General features: G+C 42.9%; 1 protein-coding gene across 19 annotated transcripts in view; it reads right to left on the bottom strand.

Moving 5' to 3' along the window:
* SVIL (supervillin) overlaps positions 1 to 25,932 on the bottom strand; it is a 601,346-nt gene that overhangs the window by 217,874 nt on the left and 357,540 nt on the right. For all 19 annotated transcript variants that reach the window (XM_069211285.1, XM_069211277.1, XM_069211284.1 and 16 more), the window contains one exon: positions 3,748 to 4,501. In XM_069211285.1, the coding sequence (XP_069067386.1) occupies positions 3,748 to 4,501 (754 nt within the window). The remainder of the gene's footprint in view (positions 1 to 3,747; positions 4,502 to 25,932) is intronic.

Here is a 25,932-nt window from a genome sequence, read left to right on the forward strand (position 1 = left end):
CTTTCCCTTCTGGTTGCAGTAGAGAAATATTTTTGGACCATTTAGGGTGGGGGTGAGGCACGATGACCAAGTGGATCGCTGCACCCATAAGTATTTATAAACAAATAAACCCTTGTGCCTAGTGTGCTTTCTGCACCCTTCCATGGTGGGTGACTACTGGGCCCTTTAAGAGTGGGGTAAAGAACCAATGACTGGCCAAGCTAACTAGACACAGCTTTTAGAAAAATACCTGGCTTCTATAGGGCTTTCTGCCCTTCTGCTTCTCTGGGGCAACACTTACCCTTGCTTGGCATAGGCTCCCTTCACCCCCGATGTGAAGCAACTGGACTTGCTGCTTCGGCAGTTCTGTGCTGGTCCTCAAAAGAGAAGATTTCCCCCGCTTTAACAATACACCTCCACCCCCAAAAAACATTTTATTATTCTAGGTGGCTGATTAATATCAGTGTGCCATACGCGCTGTTGGTCTTTTTTTGGGGGGGGGGGGGGGGAGAGGGGTGTTGCATGCACTTCGGGGCACTTTCCCAGCAGCCCAAATCAGAAAATAGGGAAATACATCTGTCACCAGTACCAACGAGGTTAAGCTTAGTCAGTTTTTGTCCAACAATGCTTTTTTTTTTTTTTAATAGCAGGAAGTTGTTCAGGGAAATTACCAATGTTTTGAAACGAATTGCCCACTGGCAAAATGTTGAAAATCACCATGCCTTTTGATTTATATTGAGAAGCATTATTGTGGCAGTATTCACAGAATAAGGATCAGTTCAAAGGTCAAATGGCCTGCAAGCAGAAATCGATCTAATCCACTATTTTGCTTAAACCAAAATGTATCAATCCTCAACCTATGATTCTAGTCCCTCTCGAACTTCAAGCCGTTCGCTTCTCCGTCTCTCCAGTCAAGTGTTAGGAGTACTCCCTCATGCAACATGAACAGATGCCCATAGAAGTCAAGCTTTAGTACCATATGAATCATTTGCTACTCCTCAGAATGCCTAAAGACCTAATCTGACTCAGTAATATTGTCTGCAGCGTAGAAGCTAAACAATTCTAACAACTGAATTATTTAACCAGGCAGCTCATTTCAGCTGAAACATTAGTGATTATACTACATTTTAAAATGTTTGCTCACTAAGTCTTGAGTAGAGATGCCAGGAAGCAAACATTTTCAAACTTTCAATTTACATACCTCGTACAAGCAAGAGCAAAGCATCGGTTTATTTGGATTTTAGGAATTGGTTATTTAATCTTTCAACATCTCACTAGTGTTACTCTAGAGCTCAGTTTGAAACTTTAAGGAAAGACCATTGCAAGATACTGGTTTACCAGGCGAGCAAAGACTTAACATATTCCAAGTAGACATTCTCACAAGACATCGGAATGGTAGGAGCAAGTTGTAATTATTTTCAGGTAGAAAACTAGGATTTCGATGGAGCTCTTCTACCACATTTCAATTAGGATGTAAGGAAAAGTCTTCAGTAAGAGCAAAATGGTAAATTCTCTCCTGCAACAGACGACATTCACAATGTAAACTTTGGACTGACTGTCCTCTTCCACAGGCATGGAGTGACCTTTAGTGGAGAGCTGGCTCAAGCATTTAACTCATCAGGATGCCCCCAATTTAGAGTCCAACAGGCAAGGGGAAAATTAAACTGCCTGTGAAGCGTGTGCCATTCTGGGAGCCCTTCTAAAGCCAAGAATACCATGAGGGAAGCTTAACTATATTACACATTATGTAGCTCTAAAGCCCAGCTGCAAGGCCCCTACACAATATATAGAGGTCTCATTCCAAAGTTTAAGCAATGGTGGCAAATGCAGGGACTCCCTTAAATCAGACTCATTCATTCCTTGTTAACAGCAAGTTAAAGTATCCTCTGAAATGGTTTCCCTCAAACTCTCAACATTAGTAGCAAGTTTGTGGTTCTTCTTAATCCCCAACAATATCTTACAGGCACAGGAAGGTGTGAGTGAGCTGTAGTAGCTGCAACATTAATTCCAACAGAGGGAGATGCTGTACTTACCAGATTACCTTGTTCTTGGTCTGCTCATAGTGGGAGTTAGCTGTTCAGCAATCGAATATAGAATTCTAGGAAGAGTCGTTCAGCTACAAATGGACAGCATCATTTGCGCAACCAGGGGCACGCAAAAGTGAATACAAAGGAATGACAGTGTGCAATGGCCGAGCTCCTGACAAACGAAGACTCGAAATGCCATGTTTTCCAATATCTTCCAGCAAGCTGCATGGCTTGGGCTACTGTATACATTATGGCCAGCATGTCCATTTACTTTCCAAGACCGTGTTCACATGGATTGGAGGACAGTACAACTCGCAGTCTATTTTCGAGGGGTGAGCTTGGACAATCACTACTTACATTGTTCACTGCACGGACTAGGCTACATCTGCGGTGACCTGTGCCCATTTACCCACTGTGACATCAATCTACAATGTACCTTCTTGAGTGGCAGACTAGTGACAGATACCGGGTCAAGACAGGATTATTTCTTAACATTTCTAGCTGTTATTTCGTATGAAGTTTCCATCTATTTCTTCTCTTTAGTACTGGAAGCCACACTAGTGAGAAATCCAAACTAACAAACATGGCAGGAGAAAGCTTTTAGACTGCTGGTATAGTTTGCTAGTGACATGTCCACTGATTTCCAGAAACCACGGTCTTTTGAGCCCAGAAACCTGTAGAGCATGCAGTACTCCAGAACCGTCTGTGAAAAGTCTGCCGCTATATTTCAAATATAAGGACACTAAGTTACAAACAAATGTACCAGGGGAAGCATTTTTCATTGGTGTAAAACTGCTGAGCAATCACTCTAGGTTTTATTACTCACCCCCCCCCCCCCCCCCCCGACCCCCCCGTTCCCACAGATGTGGGCATAATAAGAGGAAACACTTTTTTGGCCATCTTTCAATCTCATCCACATTATAAGTCTATTACAAAAAAATCATCTAATGTTCTCGTCATTGCCCTGAACTTTTTGTGGAATCTTTAGTTTGTGTTAAATTAAAGGCTAAAGGTGTTTTCAGACAACAAAATAATTTTGAAAGTGAAAAAAAGCTATGTGATTTGTAGACGTTTTGAACCTCGAAGTATCTGCATACAGTTCAGGACCTTAAACCTATACATTAAATAGATGCACATTTCTTTGTCTACTGCAGTGTGGGATAGGCTTCAGTGTACTATGTTTGATGGGAAATGTTTAGACTAGGGGAAGTTTTTAAATGACTGAAATTAAAACCAAAAGCAACAAATCTCCCACTATATTAATGATGTCCTTAGTAGGTAACTTATGGGGGTAATGCTGATTAAACTATGCTGGAATACCTTTACTCTTAATGGGAATTTTACTCTATGGTTACTGAATTTAGGAAAGCATATTGAGTACGTGAAGTGACTCTCAATTCATTATGTAAGAAAGGACGTACATGTAAAACTATATAATGCATGCTGTCGTGCTTCTTCGTTGAGGTCAGAAATAATGGTCTGAAACTGCACAAGACCAATATGCACAAAAAAACTATTTTGAATGCTACAGCAGACCAAGCACAAAGTAAGTGGAGTCTGCAGCAACCTTGTGACGCACACATCACACACTGAAAGTCGCTTACAAGATCACCTTCATTTAAACAGATATTTCCATAAATCTAAACTTTTTACATAGGCTTAAATAAAAGTAATTAAACTTTTTTTTTCATTTAATGACGAACAATGGTATAACTATATAAAAGTCTTCATTGGATCTTACCAGAATGCAAAGCAGGACTTTTCAGGAAGTTTTCTGGCTGGGACTTCTCCTGATACGGATGCATTGCTCCTGCTATGTGTTTTTCCTGCGCGGTATGTTCAGTGCCACGTAATTCCTCTAGATAGACATCTGTCTTTGGACTCAGAACAGTCATTGCATGTTTACTAGAGGCAACATGTTTCAAGTCTATGTGGTTCTCCTCTATCTCGTCAACTATATTAAGTGCAGGATGTGTGGTTTCTTCCACGTAGGAGCTGTATTTTCCTCTTCCCTTATCTTCTTGGGTGAAGGCTCTGGCTTTGGCTTCCATAATATAATCATCTGTTGCCATTTTCGTGTCCGTTTCCTCCACAAAGAGCTGCCGGGGTTCCATTTTCAGAATGCCTTTTACTGAAACATCTGTTTTTTCTACTGGTGTATGGGCTATGGGGGAGAGTTTACTAGTCATACTTGTCTCGCTACTGAACATAGGCTTAACTGAATACAAATCCACTGAACTAATAGAAGAGGCAACGGAAGACATTTCTATCGATGTATGAGCGCCCGTAGAAGAGACGCTTTCTATAAGTGCATCGGATATCTGAGAGACTTTACTAGAAGCAGTTGGACTCCTCACACTGGAGCATGCAGATTTTGTACTGTGGATGTCACCCATGTAAACTGGACAGGTAACAGGAGAGGTAAAAGCATTGGTTGTTACGGCTGTTGACACACTGGATGATAAAGGAGAAATCTTTTCGCATCCAATTTGATACTACAATAAAAAGAAGTGTAAAGAAAATGATTAGGTTAGTGAAAACGCCTGACAGGGAATACAATGTCATGGTTTAACAGTGGATAGTACAAGTTAAAACAATTAACCAACATTTAGATTTCAGCACCCCGGGGATGATAGACCAGTAAAAATTAACATTAGCGAGCATTGGCAATCCCAACAGGTGTGGCTTTATGGTGATCAACCCTCAAGGGCACATTACTAACCACGCCCTTGCACAGGCGAATGCCCCTGTTTATCAGTGATAAAACAAAGCAAAACCAAGAAACTGCATCTCCCTGCTCTGATTAAATGGCACCTGGGCACAACCAAGACTGCATGAGAAGAGAATGAAGCATGAAGGCACATAGGGCTGGAACAGAGAGCCAAGATGCACCGGACAAGTTCCAGCAAGTGCTTTGTAAACCACACACTGCCTCAAACAAGATCTCCTTATTCACAGGTAACCTGCGGAGGAAGTCCAAATGGGACTGCTGAAGTAAAGGAACAGAAGCGGCAGCTGCCTTTATCACAACCCAAACAGGATAAGATTCCTGCCTGTATCGCCCACCTCACTTTAAAATCAGAAGCAGGAAGAATTTTCTTTAAACTATAGAAAAAAGGATGTGCAAGCAATCTTGTTAACATGCAAACAGAAGAAAAGATCAGCGTTGGTAACACCAGTATTTCTGCTCACAGTAGCGGGCGGCTGATGTTGGGTTAAGGATCAGTGACTGAGATCCACAAATAAGGATGATTCCCTATAAACAAATGCTTATTTTATCTGCATTCATATTCAAACGGTTACTGGTCAAACATTCAACTGAAGTTAGACATTCCTGGAGTTACTAACACTTTCTTGCATCAGGAATGAAGTGTCAACAGCATACGTCAGGAAAGTGAAGCCAAAAGAATGAATGAATGCAGCTAAATGAGTTAAATTAATGGTAAAAACACTGACAAAGATGTATTAAGAGTCATTAAGCATTTTGAGTGCTTTTTTTTTTTTTTTTAAAGAAAAAGTACTTTAATTTATTCAACTGAATACTACACATAAAAAAAAACAATGTACACAATAGAAATGTCGCCTTTTCTCGGGCCCTACCCATGGGCTGCCAATTACCTCATTTATTACATCACTCATGAAATTCTACAACATCATTGATAACAACTGCAACACTTGTAATGACATCATTGATGACAGAACTGTGCAAGGCTCCGGCGTGAGCTAGGTACTTTAGGGTACAAGTTGTAGCTACGCGAGATAACTAACCGGTGAGCTTCAGCAGTATTGTTAACGACCGATAGAGACAGACTAACATTCGGTTAGCACTCTTTACCCACTGGTCTGTTAATTGTCACTCAATTGAAAAATAGTCCTTAACGTTTTGTTTACTCAAACAATAGCATTCATCATGGGGCAGTGGGTAAGGCCAATTGACCCATTGGCTTCAATCAGTTCGAGTGCCTGCACAAAGCTTGTTCATATGTGCCTAATTTAGTTCTCTCTTCAGTGTCAAATCTGGTGGTTCAAAGTGGGATGCATTTTATTTATTATTTATATTCACTTTAAATACCAGCTATTTTGCTGGCATTCTTTCTAAAGTTGCTGTTAGAAAGTATGTAAGTGACACTGCACACTGTAGATGACTACAGAGTGCTTGCTTAGGTGGTGATTTATTCTGGTCTCCTTCACACAAAAATACAGGACAGAAAAGTGGATTATTACATGGTGAGATTGTGAAAGCTCACTATATCAGGTCATTCTCTATTCAGCCAAGTCAGGTTATTTAATAAAACATTTCGCTCAGCCCTGGGTAGCTATGGCACAGAGCAGTTGGGCATTGTAGGAAGTTGGCTCTGTATGTGCTATTTCAAAGTAAGGAATAGCATGCACAGAGTCCAAGGGTTCCCCTTAGAGGTAAAATAGTGGTAAAAATAGATAATACTAATGCTCTATTTTGTGGTAGTGTGGTCGAGCAGTAGGCTTATCCAAGGAGTAGTGTTAAGCATTTGTTGTACATACACATAGACAATAAATGAGGTACACACACTCAGAGACAAATCCAGCCAATAGGTTTTGTTATAGAAAAATATCTTTTCTTAGTTTATTTTAAGAACCACAGGTTCAAATTCTACATGTAATATCTCATTTGAAAGGTATTGCAGGTAAGTACTTTAGGAACTTTAAATCATAAAAATTGCATGTATACTTTACGAGTTATTGACAAATAGCTGTTTTAAAAGTGGACACTTAGTGCAATTTTCACAGTTCCTGGGGGAGGTAAGTTTTTGTTAGTTTTACCAGGTAAGTAAGACACTTACAGGGTTCAGTTCTTGGTCCAAGGTAGCCCACCGTTGGGGGTTCAGAGCAACCCCAAAGTCACCACACCAGCAGCTCAGGGCCGGTCAGGTGCAGAGTTCAAAGTGGTGCCCAAAACACATAGGCTAGAATGGAGAGAAGGGGGTGCCCCGGTTCCGGTCTGCTTGCAGGTAAGTACCCGCGTCTTCGGAGGGCAGACCAGGGGGGTTTTGTAGGGCACCGGGGGGGACACAAGCCCACACAGAAATTTCACCCTCAGCAGCGCGGGGGCGGCCGGGTGCAGTGTAGAAACAGGCGTCGGGTTCGCAATGTTAGTCTATGAGAGATCTCGGGATCTCTTCAGCGCTGCAGGCAGGCAAGGGGGGGGTTCCTCGGGGAAACCTCCACTTGGGCAAGGGAGAGGGACTCCTGGGGGTCACTTCTCCAGTGAAAGTCCGGTCCTTCAGGTCCTGGGGGCTGCGGGTGCAGGGTCTCTCCCAGGCGTCGGGACTTTGGATTCAAAGAGTCGCGGTCAGGGGAAGCATCGGGATTCCCTCTGCAGGCGGCGCTGTGGGAACTCAGGGGGGACAGGTTTTGGTACTCACAGTATCAGAGTAGTCCTGGGGTCCCTCCTGAGGTGTTGGATCTCCACCAGCCGAGTCGGGGTCGCCGGGTGCAGTGTTGCAAGTCTCACGCTTCTTGCGGGGAGCTTGCAGGGTTCTTTCAAGGCTGCTGGAAACAAAGTTGCAGCCTTTCTTGGAGCAGGTCCGCTGTCCTCGGGAGTTTCTTGTCTTTTCGAAGCAGGGGCAGTCCTCAGAGGATGTCGAGGTCGCTGGTCCCTTTGGAAGGCGTCGCTGGAGCAGGATCTTTGGAAGGCAGGAGACAGGCCGGTGAGTTTCTGGAGCCAAGGCAGTTGTCGTCTTCTGGTCTTCCTCTGCAGGGGTTTTCAGCTGGGCAGTCCTTCTTCTTGTAGTTGCAGGAATCTAATTTTTCTAGGGTTCAGGGTAGCCCTTAAATACTAAATTTAAGGGCGTGTTTAGGTCTGGGGGGTTAGTAGCCAATGGCTACTAGCCCGGAGGGTGGGTACACCCTCTTTGTGCCTCCTCCCAAGGGGAGGGGGTCACAATCCTAACCCTATTGGGGGAATCCTCCATCTGCAAGATGGAGGATTTCTAAAAGTTAGAGTCACCTCAGCTCAGGACACCTTAGGGGCTGTCCTGACTGGCCAGTGACTCCTCCTTGTTATTCTCATTATCTTCTCCGGCCTTGCCGCCAAAAGTGGGGCCTGGCCGGAGGGGGCGGGCAACTCCACTAGCTGGAGTGTCCTGCTGGGTTGGCACAAAGGAGGTGGGCCTTTGAGGCTCACCGCCAGGTGTGACAATTCCTGCCTGGGGGAGGTGTTAGCATCTCCACCCAGTGCAGGCTTTGTTACTGGCCTCAGAGTGACAAAGGCACTCTCCCCATGGGGCCAGCAACATGTCTCGGTTTGTGGCAGGCTGCTAAAACTAGTCAGCCTACACAGATAGTCGTTTAAGTTTCAGGGGGCACCTTAAGGTGCCCTCTGGGGTGTATTTTACAATAAAATGTACACTGGCATCAGTGTGCATTTATTGTGCTGAGAAGTTTGATACCAAACTTCCCAGTTTTCAGTGTAGCCATTATGGTGCTGTGGAGTTCGTGTAAAACAGACTCCCAGACCATATACTCTTATGGCTACCCTGCACTTACAATGTCTAAGGTTTTGTTTAGACACTGTAGGGGCACAGTGCTCATGCACTGGTACCCTCACCTATGGTATAGTGCACCCTGCCTTAGGGCTGTAAGGCCTGCTAGAGGGGTGTCTTACCTATACTGCATAGGCAGTGAGAGGCTGGCATGGCACCCTGAGGGGAGTGCCATGTCGACTTACTCATTTTGTTCTCACTAGCACACACAGGCTTGTAAGCAGTGTGTCTGTGCTGAGTGAGGGGTCTCTAGGGTGGCATAAGACATGCTGCAGCCCTTAGAGACCTTCCTTGGCATCAGGGCCCTTGGTACTAGAAGTACCAGTTACAAGGGACTTATCTGAATGCCAGGGTGTGCCAATTGTGGATACAATGGTACATTTTAGGTGAAGGAACACTGGTGCTGGGGCCTGGTTAGCAGGGTCCCAGCACTCTTCTCAGTCAAGTCAGCATCAGTATCAGGCAAAAAGTGGGGGGGTAACTGCAACAGGGAGCCATTTCTTTACAGGCATAGTTAAAGTAACAAGTGTAAAGCATTTCGAAGTAACATAACAGTCAACTAAGAAACAAGACCCAATACAAATCTGACATCAATTTAAAAAAACAGAGCTTCTTCACCTTTAGATAGCCACCAAAACAACTAAAAATCTATTTAGGGACATCAGCAATACAAGAGTGTCGTGGGTCATCTCGAGCCCTAGGATTTGATCTCCCACGATGCACCAGTGGAATTCAGCACAGGCCCAGCTACAACTAATCAACTGGTCTCCTGGTTACAGTGGTCTCAGTTCCTTGCGGGTTAACTATTTTTTCTCGTCTGGTGTCCAGTGTCCACTCTGACTTCGGTCACAGGTCCAGCGACCTTGGGAGCACCTCGACGGTTAGGACTGTCTCCCAGGCTGCACTTCGGCATCCATTGATGGGTTGGCGTTCCTGGGCAGTTGGGCTCCTGTGGAAGCAGGCTTCTTTAACTTAAAAGGTCCTTCTGATTAATAAGGGGCTAGCTACCTAGCCCTAGAAGTCACTTCTGTCCTGGCACAGGTAGAGTTCTTTAGCACAGTGGGCACAGCAGGCACAGTCCTCTTTGCGGGTCCCTTGCATGTAGCAGGTATTGTCTAGTCTAATACGGCCAGCCTTTGCTAGGTCCAGAGAGCAACAGGAAAGTTTTCTTTCTGCTCTCCAGTCGAGTAGGGATCTGAGGACTGAGAGCCAGCGGTGCCACTTTCATGATAACTTATTTTGTGGAATGAGAGGACTTACTAGCCAATGGGGAAACAATTCCCATGGGGCAACTCTTCCCACTTATCACTTCCCTGGTGGTTTGGCCAGGAAAAAAAAACAAAAAAAAACACCTAGATTACCCTTCTCTTCCTGAATCAAAGATGGCACAAGTCTTCTTACCGTATGGAACCCTAGGGTGCACCCAGCACTATAAGCCACTCCTCCTGGAAAAACGGTTCTGCAATGGGGTTTGCCATCTGGAGGAGATGTCAGTCTGTCTGCCTACACAAAGGAGCGTGCAGGTTAAGAGGTGACCACCATCTGCTTCACTGAAGCAGGAGCCTCTTTGAAGCTGGGAAATCTGTGGTCATCGTCAAGTGGCCGTTCTGCTAAAGGAGGTCACACTTCCTCCCACCACCAATTTCCTTTGTTCCTTCTCCTGGAAGCACATCACTCTTCCCAGCAGGAGCCGCCTGTTGTCGAAGGTGCTGCTGTAGATAATCAGAAAGAACTACCAGATGTGTAGACAACAAAGTGGTGATTTTCTAAAGTCAGTGCATAACTGCCAGTGGTCGCTTCTCAATTGGGACTCTGCCCTACCCCACCTACTTTGCAACCTCCATTATAATGATAAATAGTAAAGGACAGTACAAATAAATAATATAATGAACAACGCAAGGATGATTCACAATCACATGTAGTAAAGGTCAGGCAACCTAGCACTTCCTTGAGGTCCAGTGTGCATGCAACAGGAATGACACATTGACATAAGGCTTACAGTTGCATAGTTGTTCATCTTCACGGCAGTCTGTGGTGTAGTTAAGTAGGAAGAGGTGCAGCCAACAGATGTAGACTCAGGCTTTGCAGGAAGAAGCCCTGCATAAGGATTGATGTCACTCATCCCAAGAGTCTTCTCGCTGACTGATCTAGTTCTGCTAGGCATCACATTTAGAGGCCAAAGTTTTAAAACAATTTCTAATCTGTGAGGTGAACAGCACTGAGTCATAGTTGTATGTGGACTGACCCGAGCCAGTAGCAGCTGTCAGCCTGCCATGCAAAGACCAGAGTAGGTCAGGTATTAAATATAGGATGCAGCTGGTGACCAAAGTTCTGCTACGTTGTCAGAGTCAGCCAAGTTAACCTGAGCCACTGTACTAACAAGGTGCGGTGCATTGCTGCCTACAATAACGTATCATTCGGTTGCCTCTGTTCCCACACTTCCCTTTCCACGTGTTATGCAAATTAATGTTCAGTGAAATTGTGATTCTTTTTTGGGGGGTTGAACACTCCATCAGCAAAATTGATCTTGCAAGTGCTGCTTTCACATGTTCACGCTCCCAGAACAGGACTGACTGATATCTATTCACTGACATGAAAATAAACTGACAAACTATTGTTGCTGCTGGACTGAATTCTGGATTACGCATCTTGCAACAAAGCAGCAGACAAACATGCCATGCACTACTACATGACTGCCACTTAAGTGCGCAAGTTAAGGATGAGTGCTGTACAAAAATCCGTTTATATTTGATTTAAGACGATAATGCTGCTCCATCAAGAATAGGAATACAAGCCATAAGCAGGCTATTCATGGCAAACTGACCTGCCTCTTAGTTTTGAAACAATAATGCCATTAGTGAACCATCATTTTTAATACATGTCTCTCAATGCAGTAATATAATCTGATAGGCTAAGGTACAATGCTTCCATATGTGAATGAAATTCACCTCTAATTTTTAAGATATATATAGATATATATGTTAAAAAAGGATGTTTGCTGCACGGTTTGCTGCACAATTTACATCCAAAACATTCAAGTGTATGCTTGTGAGCTCGTCTATTACAGCCAAGCCAGACGTTTGGCTCAACCTACCCTCTTAATTTGTTGGTTAACCCACCTCTAAAAAGGTGAGTGTGTGAAATTGTGCTGAGTGCAAAAAACAAAATAACAAAAAAATAAATAAACACCTTGACGAACCACTTTTCTCCCTCACTTCCTGAAAACCTGGGATATATTGCATGTGACAAGCTGAAAGTAGTGGGGAATAAACCTACTCCCCAATTTCACCCCCCACCATCAGAAATTGCAAGAACTGTTGAAGGTGCTGGATAACGGAAAGTTCCTTTCAGCTCTTGGCTGCTTTTGGCCCACTTCAAAATCAATCATTACAGTGGCTGTAATTTCAGCCACCCTCACCTGCAAACTCAAGAAGACTGCCTAGTGGGGTCCATTTTATATTAGCTGAAGGTAGCTACGCCCACAGCCTTACAAAGACCCACTGACCCCATGAAAGAACTCCCACCTCCCCCCAAGAAGGTCAAATACAAAAGAACAGTAAGAACTAAACATTGATGGGACTTAGTGAAAAATTAGAGGCTTCATTAAATAACGAATCAGTAGTTTTGAAAACAGTGGCAGTTCTTCCCCATAGCGAAGATTTTGACAGAGCATTAAATACAGTTGTCTCCGGCAGGCCTGGATACCCAATTTTTCTACGCTTTACAATTAGTAGACTATCGAAAGCCAACCCAAATAGTGAATGAGCAAGGATTGATACATTACTTTTATATTAAGAAAGGTAAAAAATAATTTGTTCTCCCGTTAACACATCAGTGGTGTAGATGATGCTTTGACAGACGTTTTGATGCATCTACTAGAGTCCTAGACACCCCTCCAAATATCACAATGAAGGTTACATTAAGGTAATGTGTATTCCTTAGGCTCTTCCAGTCACAATCTTCATAAGTGTGTTTCAGCAAACTCATGTTGTTGGATTTGGGCGGGGGTGGTATGGGAGAGTCAAGGTCACTTGACCCATGTGAATGCAAGGGCCCTGTGGCACTGCTGGAACACCCATTGAATCTGCAATCTGTAATGCTGAAACACAGATCAGGGGCCTGGAAAACAGTTTGAGGACTCATAGGAGACGAGTAATGAGGCAGTAGAGAGGCACTAAGCCTGCTAGCAACACCAGCTGGACAAATATGCAATCCTACAGGACAAGCCCCATGATAACAGAGACCCTAGTAACATCACAGAAGGAACAGGGATGAACTCTGATGGAGACATCACTGGCTGTGAGGAAAAATGTAACACTGGGTTACAAGATTTGCAATGAACAGGGAAGTGAAATATCCAGAAAATTAATGAAAGGATGGAACATTGAATGCAACCTACTGGTAACCAGTTCAGAAGTAAAACCCTTAGATACCATCTTAAGTCACCAGAAATAGCTACACAACCCCACCTTCTAGACACAGAAGGGGGTCTCAGTAGAACATCAGACTAGTAAGAATTCTAGAGCGAGAGGAGTCTATGTGGATCTGTTCATGGAGAACTAGATAAGTAAGTTCCTTAAACCTACAACGTATGTCAAGTTTTCTCTACAGTAAAAACGGCTCAGAGGTGCCCAGTGCACAACCAAAACGCAAAGCCTGCTTCTTGTCCACTCCCACACATTCATGCAGGATCAACACAGCTAGACGTTTCAACTATCAAGATAGGGACAGGATTCCTAAAGGACCAAGAATGCAAGGTTCAACGAAATACAACTGTCCCTCTTTCCACTCACCACCCTGGTGGGACAATGACAGATGCTGCTTTGATGTAGTTTTGAAAAAAAGCCCTTAAGGAAAGGAACTTAAGTACATGCTGCTGTTGCCAGCACAACGGATATGCTCCTTCCTAAATACTGAAGATGTTTAGGACCAACTCTAAAGGTAGTGTGTGGTTGCCTTGCAAAGAAAGGGAGCACACAACAGTGGCAACAAAGGATGGAGAGAAAGACAAGGCATAGGAAGAAAAGTAGCACAATCTGGAATAATCAACTAGCTAGAGCTCTAGGATATGACCTGGAGGAAGTCGTAACAGTAGATGAAATAAAGACTGCATTGTTGCAAGTGCAGTTGGTAAGGCCCCAGGGCCCATATGCTCTAACCCTGGACTTCCACAAATGAACACCCAAGTCAATGCGGAAAAGGTTTTTAGATTCTTTCACTGAGGGCTCTATGCAAACTGACCTTCAAACCGACACTATAGTCCTTACCCTCAAGGATCAAAGATGAAGGAGGAATGCATGTCATATCAACTGACTTACCAAACAGAGAAAAAAGAAAATATGGGCCAAGGAGCTGGCCAATTGTTTAACACCTGTAATCATTATCTAGCTCATACAGATTAATCTGGTTTCACAGCATTTGATTCCACTAGAGGACTTGGAGGCTTCAGAATGACCATCAATAGGCCAATACAGTAAAAAAAAGCTGACAGGCTTTGCATCTTTAGATGCAAACAAGGTTTTTGAATGTGTGGAATGAAGTTTAAGGTTTCACATAGCGAGTAAGAGTTTTGAAATCCACCTCATAACTTGGATAAAGCTGCTCTGTAGCCAGCAGCAAAAATAATAACAGTCTAGATGCTTCCCAATGCGCAGGGTAGGAAACACATATGCCGGATGCCCTCATATCCAATTGCATTAAACAAATCTTTAGCCAAGATGATGTATACAGATGCTCCAGAGGGTAGAAATGGGTGCCAGAAAAGAAAGCCTTGCAGACGACATTTTGCCATATACAGCAAAACTTGATGAAAACCTGTCGGGACAACAGATTTGAGAAATCTAGACATTATTCGGGATCCCAGCGCAGGCTGAGCTACACAACAGAAGAGCTGCGGCCATTCAATATCGCTTCTGAAAGGCAGTGCAGGTACCCCATTAATAAGAGACCGGACATGTGGGGAGTGTGAAGTTAAACTGACATAGCCAAAAGTAACGAATACAATGCCAGAAGGAGAGGGGAGTAACAGCCAGTGACGGCAATTGTACCTGCTTAATTGCAGATCATTACCCAAACAGTTCTGAAATGTTAAACCAAAAAAAAACTGGCAGGTACTTACTTCAGCATGTTAAGCACCTTGACAAAGATGCTGGGATGTCTTCCTGAATTCTCGCGAGGGATTGTAGTGAAAGGGTTATTTATATTTCGACTGGACTATGAGAATTTTCTTTATTTCCGAAGTCCCAAGCTGGCCACAAAAAGACTTCGGGTTATTTCGAATGCCGCAGCTCGCATACAGTTGAAAATTCCCAGACAACATTCTGCACAGGTTACCAGTGGCTAAAATAATTTATTTTAAAGCACTTTGCATGGCCCTTCAAGCGATGTATCAAAAGGGTCCTAGATGGATTCAGAAATTTTTCACTGTGTATGACCCCAATAGATCACTTCACTACACCAGCCAGCAATGATTTGAAGTACCTAGGTATATGAAAACCAGGAGTGGGGGGCATTCCATGTTCTTGGTCCCCAAGCTGTGGAATGCTCTCCCAGAGCATATAAGGAAAACAGTCAGAATGAAACTTCAGAAAATTGTTGAAATTGTTTTTTTTTCCCCAATTTCCCGGAATTCGCATTTCTACCTTTAGCTGTTTTAGCTCTGTGAGGTCCATCTGGTTAATCATGGGCTCTACAATTCCCGAAGAAAACAACAGCTCCAAAGATGGAACATGACCACTTTAAATATCTAGGGATGTGGATCTCTACAGAACCACAAACAGTGCTCGGACACCTTCGACCCTCAATTGGCTTTAGGAAGTGACTGTACATTGGAGTAGACACTCCGCATACCCTCCTGGGCAGAGCAACATTAAAAAAAAAAAAACTGTTAGAGCTTTGAGGCAGCTTTATATATCACAGAATCTGCCATACAAGATACCTGAAGTGTTTTTCAGTAAGGCAGACAAATTGATTAGAACGTTACTGATGCTGTGTTTGTGGATGGAGGGTGGGAGAAGCGGGGGAAGGGGGTGAATTGTTACTCTGGTAACAGCAGAGCTCCAAATAAAAGGGCAGTATTGTCTTACCAAATATAACAAAGTATTGCCAAGGTGCTCAAGTTAATGATGTGAATGCAGAGGCTCCACATCCTTGGAAAACACAACAAAGACAAATTATGAGAAAGAAGGTATATGCCTATGTATTGTATGAGGCCTAAATATTAGAACCAGCTTGTGTGGGTCACCAACTGTGCTCACACCATAGCATAAACACAAAGGAGATGAAATAAGCAAGCAGGCACACTCCAAGAATATCACTATAGGTAACCATAAGCCTAAAAGATCGGACCAGTTTTAGAAATTGGGATGATACAGGCAGACCTACTTGTGGGGAACAAGGTGTGGGGAGAGAGGTATGGGGTGCTGAGCCTAGGGTGTAGATGATATGGTTCCATTCATAGAGCTTAAATGAAGAAACTACGCACAACTTCCAAACCTTATGTATATAGAACTCAGACATGCTTTCAGTGTGTACTGGGTAATTCAGAGGCAAGACAGACGACTCACCATTAGAAAAACAGTCAACTGGCTACATCAACTTAATATCCTTGCCATACAGCTCTCCACCTCGTGCAAGGCCCTGACTTCCACCAAATTTAAACTATGAAGCAAGGAGGGGAATGAAGCAAGTGATCGATAAGACCATGCATCTAGGAAGGTGGAAGCCTCATATCTAAACCGGTATCAAAACACTCTAGCAAATCAAAGTTATTAGAGCAAAGAGGGTCATCTCCAGAAAACAGAGTATCAATACAATACTAATGCTCGAGGACTGACCAAAAGAATTGACTGATTCCTGGCAGCTGAGAGGGTTCAGTACAAAAGCCTTGGGAACATCAAGAGGTATGAACAAATCTGGACAAGCAATATGATAACCGGGAAATAGATATTCTAAATTGAAAAACTATCTGTAGAATCCACACAGGATATAACCTAGAAAATACTGCAGACAAGGCCCGAGCTAGATCGCATACCCTGCTGAGGACAAGCAGAACTGTTCAACTTATGTGTTACCACATGAATAAACCACCTTGAATAGTTTTTATTGGGCTTCACTGGCATCCAGCTACTTCACTGCCTTTGTTATTTCTAATTTGCGAATTACTAAAATGACATTTAATAAAATTAAATTTACGCAATCTTAAACACACACCAACCTGTGTAAATCCTTTGCAAGGCTTTAAAGGTTGTCCCTGTCAAAAACAACACCTTAGTGCTTGCATTTATGGGCTCAACATCAGCTTTTGGTTGTTTTAATCAACAGAAGATTTAATGTACAGTGGATGATAGACTTTAGAACTTCACAACTTAATATCTTAATTGGTTTGCATATCAAAACGTCAGCTAATTTAAGATTTGGTTCCCAAGGCCAATCTGGTAAAGTTACAGTATCAAGGAGTAGAAAACACATTTGTGATTTGCACCTCTTGAGAACATCCATTTTTATGCTAAGTCACTGATACAAGGTTATGTAGCTTTCCTACTTATGACAAGATTAATCCCCTTATCCTCTACGCTGATAATGCTTTAATCGGATCTTGCATTGCAAATGTTCATCAGCAGCTGGTTTCTATGAGAGTCCGCTAAATGGACAACAGGGACCTATGTACTAAAATACACAATCAAAGGCTATATTCTTGGGTCCCAAGATGCAGTTGCCACCTAGGGTTGATATAGTCTTCATAAAGACTTTACAGTGACATACAGACATTGTTCTTTTGTTTTTCTGGTTGCTTATTTGGATAATACCAAGGCAACCAAACCAATGAGGTTAGTGAGATACGTAAAGTGAGCAAATCGTGCTCACTGCTTTTGACTGATCTTGGAGTTAGATTCAGCTCTTAGAGGTCTAACGAGGAGAGTTCGACCAAACCCCCAGATCAAGTCCTTTTTCTTCAAATATTAAATTCATCATGGAGAATCTGAAGGAATAATGAAATATTCAGTAGATAATCCTATACCCATAACTCGAGTAACCTATTCTCGAAATGTCAAATATTTGTCAATAATAGCCACCCTTGCTTTCACAGCAAACAAGTATTTTTTCGTTATGTAATGGGCTCCAATCATTCTTTCCAACTGAAAGCCTACCTTTTTTTTTTTTTTTTTTTTTTTTTTTTTTTAACTATTCACTGTGCGATGGTGCCTTCGGTTTCCGGTGAGCTGATGTTCGCTTATATGAGAAACTAGCAACTTGATTGCGTTCTTGATTTGTTTAGTTTATTCTAGCTAAAATGACTGCCCTACGGACGTTCAGGTTATGGAGAGCTTTTCTTCAGTTTTTAGAAAAACCTGGTAGTTTGACTGTCATTCACATGGAAATGTGAGGTGATGTTAACTTTTAACAGGAAATATGGATTGATGTCTTTGTGGATCTGTAAGTAGGGTTCCTGTGTTTTTGCTAACTCGTTTACCCTGCATAGTGATTAAACGGCTATTAGGGATGCTGTTTTTATTATTAGGAACTTTTGTTCTGCTTTATTCAGTGGTTCAAAGGGTCCCTTCATTAATTGTAACTACCAAATTAACGTTAGTGCACATCTGGGTGGAGCTATTCTCTTGGATTAAATCTTGATACTTAAGTGGAAAGTGATTTTCGGCATAAGTAATCATTTATTTTACTTTTACCTTTATATTCTGCAAAGATGTGCCCCCTAGGCTGATGAGATTCCATGCATGTACACATTATTCTTGTTATATACACATGTACATTGTTCCAGTTTTCATGTAAATTAAAACATTGTCACCTTCTTCAGGGCAAAAGTCACAGCTCCGTTTACTATATTTAACAGTCCTTGTTACACAAACAGCCAACACTTGTCTCGCCCCTTCCCAACATGCAGGCCAGGTATTTTTCAAGGCTTACTGAGTGTTAAGTCACAGTCATGTCCTGGGTAGGATTTACAACATCCTCTAAACGAAGGGCTGGCTGAATGCACAACTGATTGGTCCAGCTGTGAAAAAGGTCCTTAGTACCAGAGAATTTTAACTATACAGGAGGCTTAGAGATCACTCGTTTCTGCAGTCTTCCTTGAAGAAAGACACTCTGGACTGGTTCCCTGCAGGACTCGTTTAATGACTGGTGTACCAAAACAAGCGGTGTGTCACCTTGTGTATGCCACTACAGCGGACAGCAGGACAGTTATTGAAGAGTACTTTTTCTATGTTAGGTATTGAATAACTTACCTTATGTTCTATAGTCAAAAAGAATATCCGTGATCCATAGCAGGACTCTTCACTTTAGGTGTATAACATTTTTGTCCTTGGTCTTCTAGCTTCCCTTAGAATATAAACATTTGGGTCTCACAATTGAGAGCCACAGACGTCCGGAGTCTTTAGGAGAAAGCTGGTAGGCCGAGGCTCCTTGGCTCCAGGTGAAACAAAATCTTGCATGGCTAGGAAATGTATTATCCTCCGTGATATTTACATTAGGTCTGATACCAGGTTTGTGTTACTCCTTGAAAGGCTATCAAGATTAGCGTCATGCACGACTGTCTGCACTTGCTTATTACAAATTGTATCATTGGCATTGAGGGAAAAGCATTCTTAAATTTCCCTGGCCATTCTGTTCGGGCATTCCCCAAGGACAGATAGGTGCCTGGAGGTTTGACATTTTGAAGGTTTTTGTGTTGCAAACGGGTCTACTTTTGGTGTACACTCCAATTTGTGAGGGACATTCACTTATCTTCTTAGTCTGACTGCCTTCATGTTTTTTATATCAGGGAGATGTATTGCTATCAAGGTCATCGGTTTCTGGATAGCCCATTTTTAAATGTCTTAAGCTAGTTTAGACCGTTCATATCGCATTGTCCATCCACAATTTGAAGTAAAACATTGTGTATTTGGATTTATACAGTCATTACTGCTACTTGTTTTTAAAAGGCCTTTAAAGCTAGAAAAAATATCTTTAGTTCTAACACATTTTTGTATTGTACTGCCTCCCTCATTTTCCACAAGCCCCAGGTGTTGAGTGTCCCCCATATGTGATCCCCATTCAGTGTGGGATGCATCTGTGGGGGGGTGGTCCTAATGGAGTTGGTTGTACAAAGGGTCTGCCTACTGTTACATTGCTAGTTCCAGTTCCACCAACACTATTTCCTTATGTACCCTCTGTGTAACAATCCCTAGAGTTTAACTGCCCCGTTGTCTGGGACCACTAATTCTGTAGTCATTCTTGACTTGGTCTCGTATGTAACCTGGCATATGGGAGCAACAGAATGGAGGCCATCAGTTTTGCCATTGTTCTTACAGTCAGACTGCCCCTTTAGGTAAAGGCAAGCTTGCTTCGTCAATGCCGAGATCTATTTGGCTGTGGGGAAGGTTTTAGCCTCCGTAGCATAGTCAGGATTCTACAAAGACCTTTTCCCTCTCCAGTATTAGTGAGAACTTTTCTAAATTTGAGAAGCCCAGTTTGTGCTGCGTGACATGACTGTCTTCATGCTTCTTTGGCACCACGTGAATGCGCTTGCTTCCACAGGCCAGTTGGCAAGTTGAGGGTACACTTCTTCTAGGGTAGGTCACTATTGCAGCCAAACATTTTGTTAACACCATGGTGCTAGCTTTATACTAAAAATGGGTATCTTGAATTGATATTATTCCTGGCTCACAATAAGCAATCTTTTGTGCTTCTTTGTTAATAGGCACATGTAGCTAGGTGTCCTTCACATCTACTATCGCAATTAATATAGCTCCCTCCACACCCCCCCCACAGCTGCGGGATAATATCTTGGAGTGCGGTCATTCTCAATTTTTCTTTTTAGGAATTTAAGAATCTGAAATACAGAGTAGATTTCCTGTTTAATCTCTGCCTTTGGTATCTTTTCTATTGGTTGTCTGTAGGAGCTCCTCCAACTCCTGCCACAGATGTTAGACATCTTCATTTGTAAGTATTCTGTTTTTTGGTTTCATATTTAGAGGAGATTTCAGGAGTTCAATGCAGTAACCATACTAGATGATGTTCAGTATACATTTGCTGGAGTTGATCATCCTCTCCTACTGGACAAACTCTCATATTTGGCCCACCACTGTTGCCATGTGGTGGGGTCCCTTTAAGAAGGCATTTGCTCTGCCTTGAAACTGCTGCTGAAGAGCTGTGGGAAACTGCCACAGTGGTGGTGTTAACAAATGTGCACCATCTTGTTGGATGTTTGTGGGGTCAAGGTTTGAATACCTACTCTTACCAACTGTCTTTTCATTGGAGTAGAACCCATTCTTGCGTGTCTGCAGAACTACAAGGCTCTCGAGGTCATTAACTTTCTTAACCTGTTGGAGTGTCAGGTTGGCCACCAATCCAAACAGATGCTCTCCTGGGAAAGGGGACTGGATAATATTTGCCTGCAGTTAATGCTTGAAACTGGACACTCGTAGCCAGGCTTGCCTCTTAAAGGTTGCACGGTGGCACAGCTGCTTATGTGCCGTATATGCAGTGTCCAAGGCTGACTTATGACAAGTACTGGATATAGTTTTGTCTTCCTCTATCACAGAGTTTGCCATCTTCTATTATTCAGGGAAGTGCTGCATTAGTTCCCCAATTTCTTTTACTGTGGGTCAGGATAGTGGTTGAGGAGTGCATTTGAATCTGCAAGTCTCCATTGTATGGTGGCTGCTCTCTCAACTTTGCAACCTACCAGCTCCATACTTTTGCACTCCTTTTCAGGTGTTTGGCCAGTTGATTTCAGGATATTAGCTTTATCTGGCAGGGTCCACAAACTGACCCCCACCATGTAGTGCCCTTAAAGTATATAGAATATATGTATAGGAATGCTTATACTTTTTCTCCACTCTGAGTTGCAAGTTTGCATGCAGCTGGTTCTCAGAACAACCTCCCTTCCTTGATTCAGAATGCTTGGTAGCGTAGGGAGGTATTGGGTCTTCCTTTCTGATGGCAAAAGGTTTCCAGCAGTAAGCAAGCCTAGGATTGTTGTTCTTCTGACTGTACTACATACGTCAGTGGTTTATCACCACATTGGTACACTATGTCATCTGGCGGTGATGTCCTTAAAGGGTAGAATTTAACACCCTCTTCTGGAGAATTTGTACAAGCTCTTGGCGCTCTCCTTCGGTGCTTTCTAGATCTCGAAAAAGACTAGTCGTACAAATCCTCCTACTTGAGCAACTTCTGCTCTTTTTCCTGTGGATCGGACTTTGTTGGTGCTTCATGTTCAGCTTGCTCCTCATGTGGTTCTCCTGGGTGGCTTCAAAGGGATTTGAATGTTTTTTTAGACAATGCATAGAAATCCCTTTTCTGAAGGATTATTAACAGTTTTGGCTTTGAGGCACTACTTTTTCGACCCCAGGTGCCCTATGTTAAGTACCGACAACAGGTACTGCTTTTCTCTGTGGGCTGTTAGGTCTTGTTTTGTCTTCCGTCCCCTCAACCAAATTGTTTTTTGGCATCGAGGATGCATCTAATGGCCATCCCTCCAACGGTGTCCTTGAATCAGCCAGTGAGGCACTTTGATTCAACCTCCCTTCACGCCTAGAGGGTTTCGGTTTTTAAAGGTATCTTTTAGAGCCTCGAGGTGTGAATACTTTGGCTTGGACCCACTGTGTTGTTACCTAAACATGTCTTTTGTGCCTCCTTCCCTGGACTTCAGCGGCTCTTCCTCTACCAGCTTGACAACATTCCCTCAGACTTCTCCTTGTACCACCCCTGTGCCTTTTTAGGTTGTAATAGCTATTCGACAAACCACAGTGTCATGGAAAGCTCTTCTTTTGTCACCGAATCATAGCATAATATTGTCACTTCTATTGACACTTTCCCTGTGCACCTTCAGCATACGAAGATCTTGAGCATGGCTCGTGAGGTGTGGCCATTCTTTCCTGATGAACCACCCAGGTCCAACAAACGGAGTACAATGCTTGAAATGACTCCGGGCCTTCGGTTCATATCTCACCTATACCGACCCTTGCGTGATGCTCTACCATGGGAGGTGCATCCTATACAGACCAAGTGGGAGACCATACTATGGGAACCCTTACAGACTAAAAATTGGTTGAAGATCCACAAGGGGGTAGAGACGGCAGCTCCATTGTTAGCTTTAAACCCCTACAATATAATTTTGTACATCAGACCTACCTCACTCCACAAACACTATATGATATCTATGACACTCAAACAGCCGGTTTTGAACGCTTTGGGGCCCAACCAGCAGACCTTCTGCATATTGTGTGGACTTCCCATCCTTGTCCTCCTTTTGGCAAGATATATTACACAAACTAAATAGGGCATCGGGGTAGGAAGTGACGCTGGAGATCTGGGGCTGCTCCACTCCTCTGTGTAGAAAGAACTAAGCAGTACGTTTGTCCTCCTTGGGCTGGTGCTGGTGAAGAGGAGCGTAGCTATGGTTTGGCTCAGTCAGACACCCCCCACATATGCGGCATGGCTGAAGGATGTAGATGTCTCTGAATGGTCGACTGTGGATGTAATGTGGATGAGACATGTCTGTAGGGGCAATAGGCTTAAAGAGGACCTAACAGCATGGTCGGCTATGCTGTCTGAGCTGCAGGACTTGACTGTCTCCAGTGATGGGACTACATGATACACTTCACACCCTGGAATGTGGAAAAGGGGTGGGCATGGCTGTGGGTCCCAGATGAGTGCACTACAAGCATTTATGGTCTACCATGCTCCTCTATTACATCTAATGTGAAGGCCTAACATGGGGGGGGGGTGGGGAGTGATGTGGGGTGGGGGTATTTGCTCAATATTGGCTTTGTGGAACAAAAAGGCTGTAGATTGTTCTTTTTTCACATTACTGTATTCCAAGAGAGGCCATACCAGATGATCTCCTGTGATACAAATATGTTTCAAAGACTCCTCTTACGAACATCTTATTTTTTTCTCTGTACTTACCGATTATGGGTATGACTTTGGCCACGGTGTATGTACTTTTGTTCCAGATGTTTGTACATATGCATACGAAAGATGAGAACAGCAAGATGACATGATACTCAATGTAGAATTTTATGTGGTGTACTATGTGCTATCCACGTGAACAATACATTTACTTTAAATACAATATTTCACCTGTTATTCCCTGGTTCCAAGCATATTTGGCAGAAATTCTGTGCACGTCACAATTTCCGGTGCTATGAGCCCTTGACAAGCGGAAGTTGCAGACCTAATGTCTGTCTTGTCAGACAAATTTATGCTGGTATTTGGGACAGAATTAAACTGGATGGTATCAGTTTCCTTTATTGATTGCAGCTCCTCTTCCCACCTCCCCCCCACATGCTTCAACCGTACAGTCGATCCCCCATGTGATGCGCCCATTTATTTTTCCTTTAGTGATCCTTGGTGGTTATCCATTGTCCAACAGTTATTTCCTTTACAATTGTTTTTTCACAGATTTTACAGTCATTTCTGTGATCTGTCATTTTTCCTGGATCTTTATAGAAGCTCCTACAGCTGCAGGTTTAACTTCCAGGACCAATAGTGGAAGAAAGTAGCTGAATATTCTGACCATGTACAGGAGGGTATGGGGTGTTCACCTGATGTAACAAGGGGATGAACATACCACAAAATTAACAACCACAAAAAAAAAAAGTATTCAATATCCAACCTTTAAATAGTAGATTAAAGCACAGCATACAAATCTGGAATATATCCATGCTGCAAAAATATGTTTTCAGCGGGGATAATTTAATCGTCACCAGCTTCACTACATTTCACTTGGGACTTCACAGGCCTCTTCACATCTGGTAAAATGTGCGAATTTTCACAACGCTGTCTTTGTACTAGCATTTTTATTGAAAAAGTATTTTTCTTAAATTAAAAGCTAGAGATTTATAAGAAGAGCACCACTACCCGCTGCAGAGCTCTATCATTGAAAAGCAGCCATTTAAAAGTTGTTATTGCACCCACATACTGTTTGTTTTATAATTTAAGACTAAAATCGACCAGTGGAAAAACAAAGTGGGAACCATTATCAATTATAATTCACATTCTTTTTGTGGACTTTTCCGTATGAAATTATTTGTTGAGTACTGTAATTTACAGAATATTTTATCAAGGGATGAATAAACGTGATTGACATCCGATATTTAGGGTCAGAAGACTACCATTCTACTAACCCGACCCTCCAGCAGGTCATCACAATCCTGAATACGTCATTCCATAAACAGTATTCAAGTATAGCATTGCAATCATCGACTGGTTTAATCTCTGCTGATTCTTCACTGAACCCATTTAAACTTTGCATTTTTAATGTGTTCATCTGTGCTGGTCTGATTAAGAAGAGGTTGTGCTATGTTTTCTCAAATAGTAATTTTTCCAGCTGCACTGAATATCACTGTTTAACGCCCTTCAGTGGCATTATTGAGAATTTCTGCACAGTCTTTAATAAGCCACATCCACCAAGCTTCTGCTATGAATTTGAGCTTGTGGAAAGCCCTCGCCTCTTGAACCTTTTAAGGTCCATTCTTGATGGCAGTGTCAGTGCACCGATCATTTTAGATGTGCAAATGGCGTTTGATATTAACCAGTGGCTTGATTTTTTAGACTGCAGGTCCAATTCCACGTCAGGACCAGAGGCTTCGGATTATACTTCACTGAACTTTTCACAGCAGCCAATTAAGAAAAGAAAAAAAAAAAAACATATTCCATAAGCACTAGTAGCCCTAGCATGCCCAATCCCGGACTGCTCTCTCTATAAATGTCACAGACGCTAAAGTCCTTCCTCTTTCTTTGCTGCTGCAAAGCAAAAGATAAGTACTCACATCTCCATGTATATTTATTGCTGTTTTCAGTGTGTTTGGATTCCTTGGGGCCATGATGCAGGAGCGGGGCTGAGCAGCGCTCCATAAAAGGTTTTTTACTTTATATAAATCTGGCACACGCGCTCTCGTGCATGACCCGGTCCAGTTTGTTGTCTGGTTTGTATGTTATTGCTTTGCGCATCCCCGCAGCATCAGAGTATTTTTTCCTTGCGATCCGATCTCTGGGAAGCGCATCATTTTCCACTCTTGATGTTGGTACTGGCCTCCTAAGGAGGCCAGCAGAGCTACTCTGTCCTCTTTCTATTTCGACGGTTGCGCATGTGCAGACGTCGATTTCAGATTTTTCTTCATCTGAGATCGACGTTCGTGCTGCGCTTCCTCAGGTAATTGACAGTTGTGCCCCCAGAACGCACAAAGGGCAGCAAAAACAGATTAGGGCTTGCCCTAGGGGATTTGCAGCAGGTGCCCCCTCCACACTATTTCTGGGCATTGAGAGACTGTCTCTAAATATAATTAGTAGTTTTTCTCCATTTTCTGCCTGCTGGGGCTGTTCTTCCCCCCGGAACTCCTCTTTTTCCCTCTGGCTATGGCGTATTTCGCAGAAGAGGATGACTAATATCAGGAAGA

The sequence above is a fragment of the Pleurodeles waltl genome, chromosome 10 (genome assembly GCF_031143425.1).
Source record: "Pleurodeles waltl isolate 20211129_DDA chromosome 10, aPleWal1.hap1.20221129, whole genome shotgun sequence".
Classification (NCBI taxonomy): Eukaryota; Metazoa; Chordata; class Amphibia; order Caudata; family Salamandridae; genus Pleurodeles; species Pleurodeles waltl.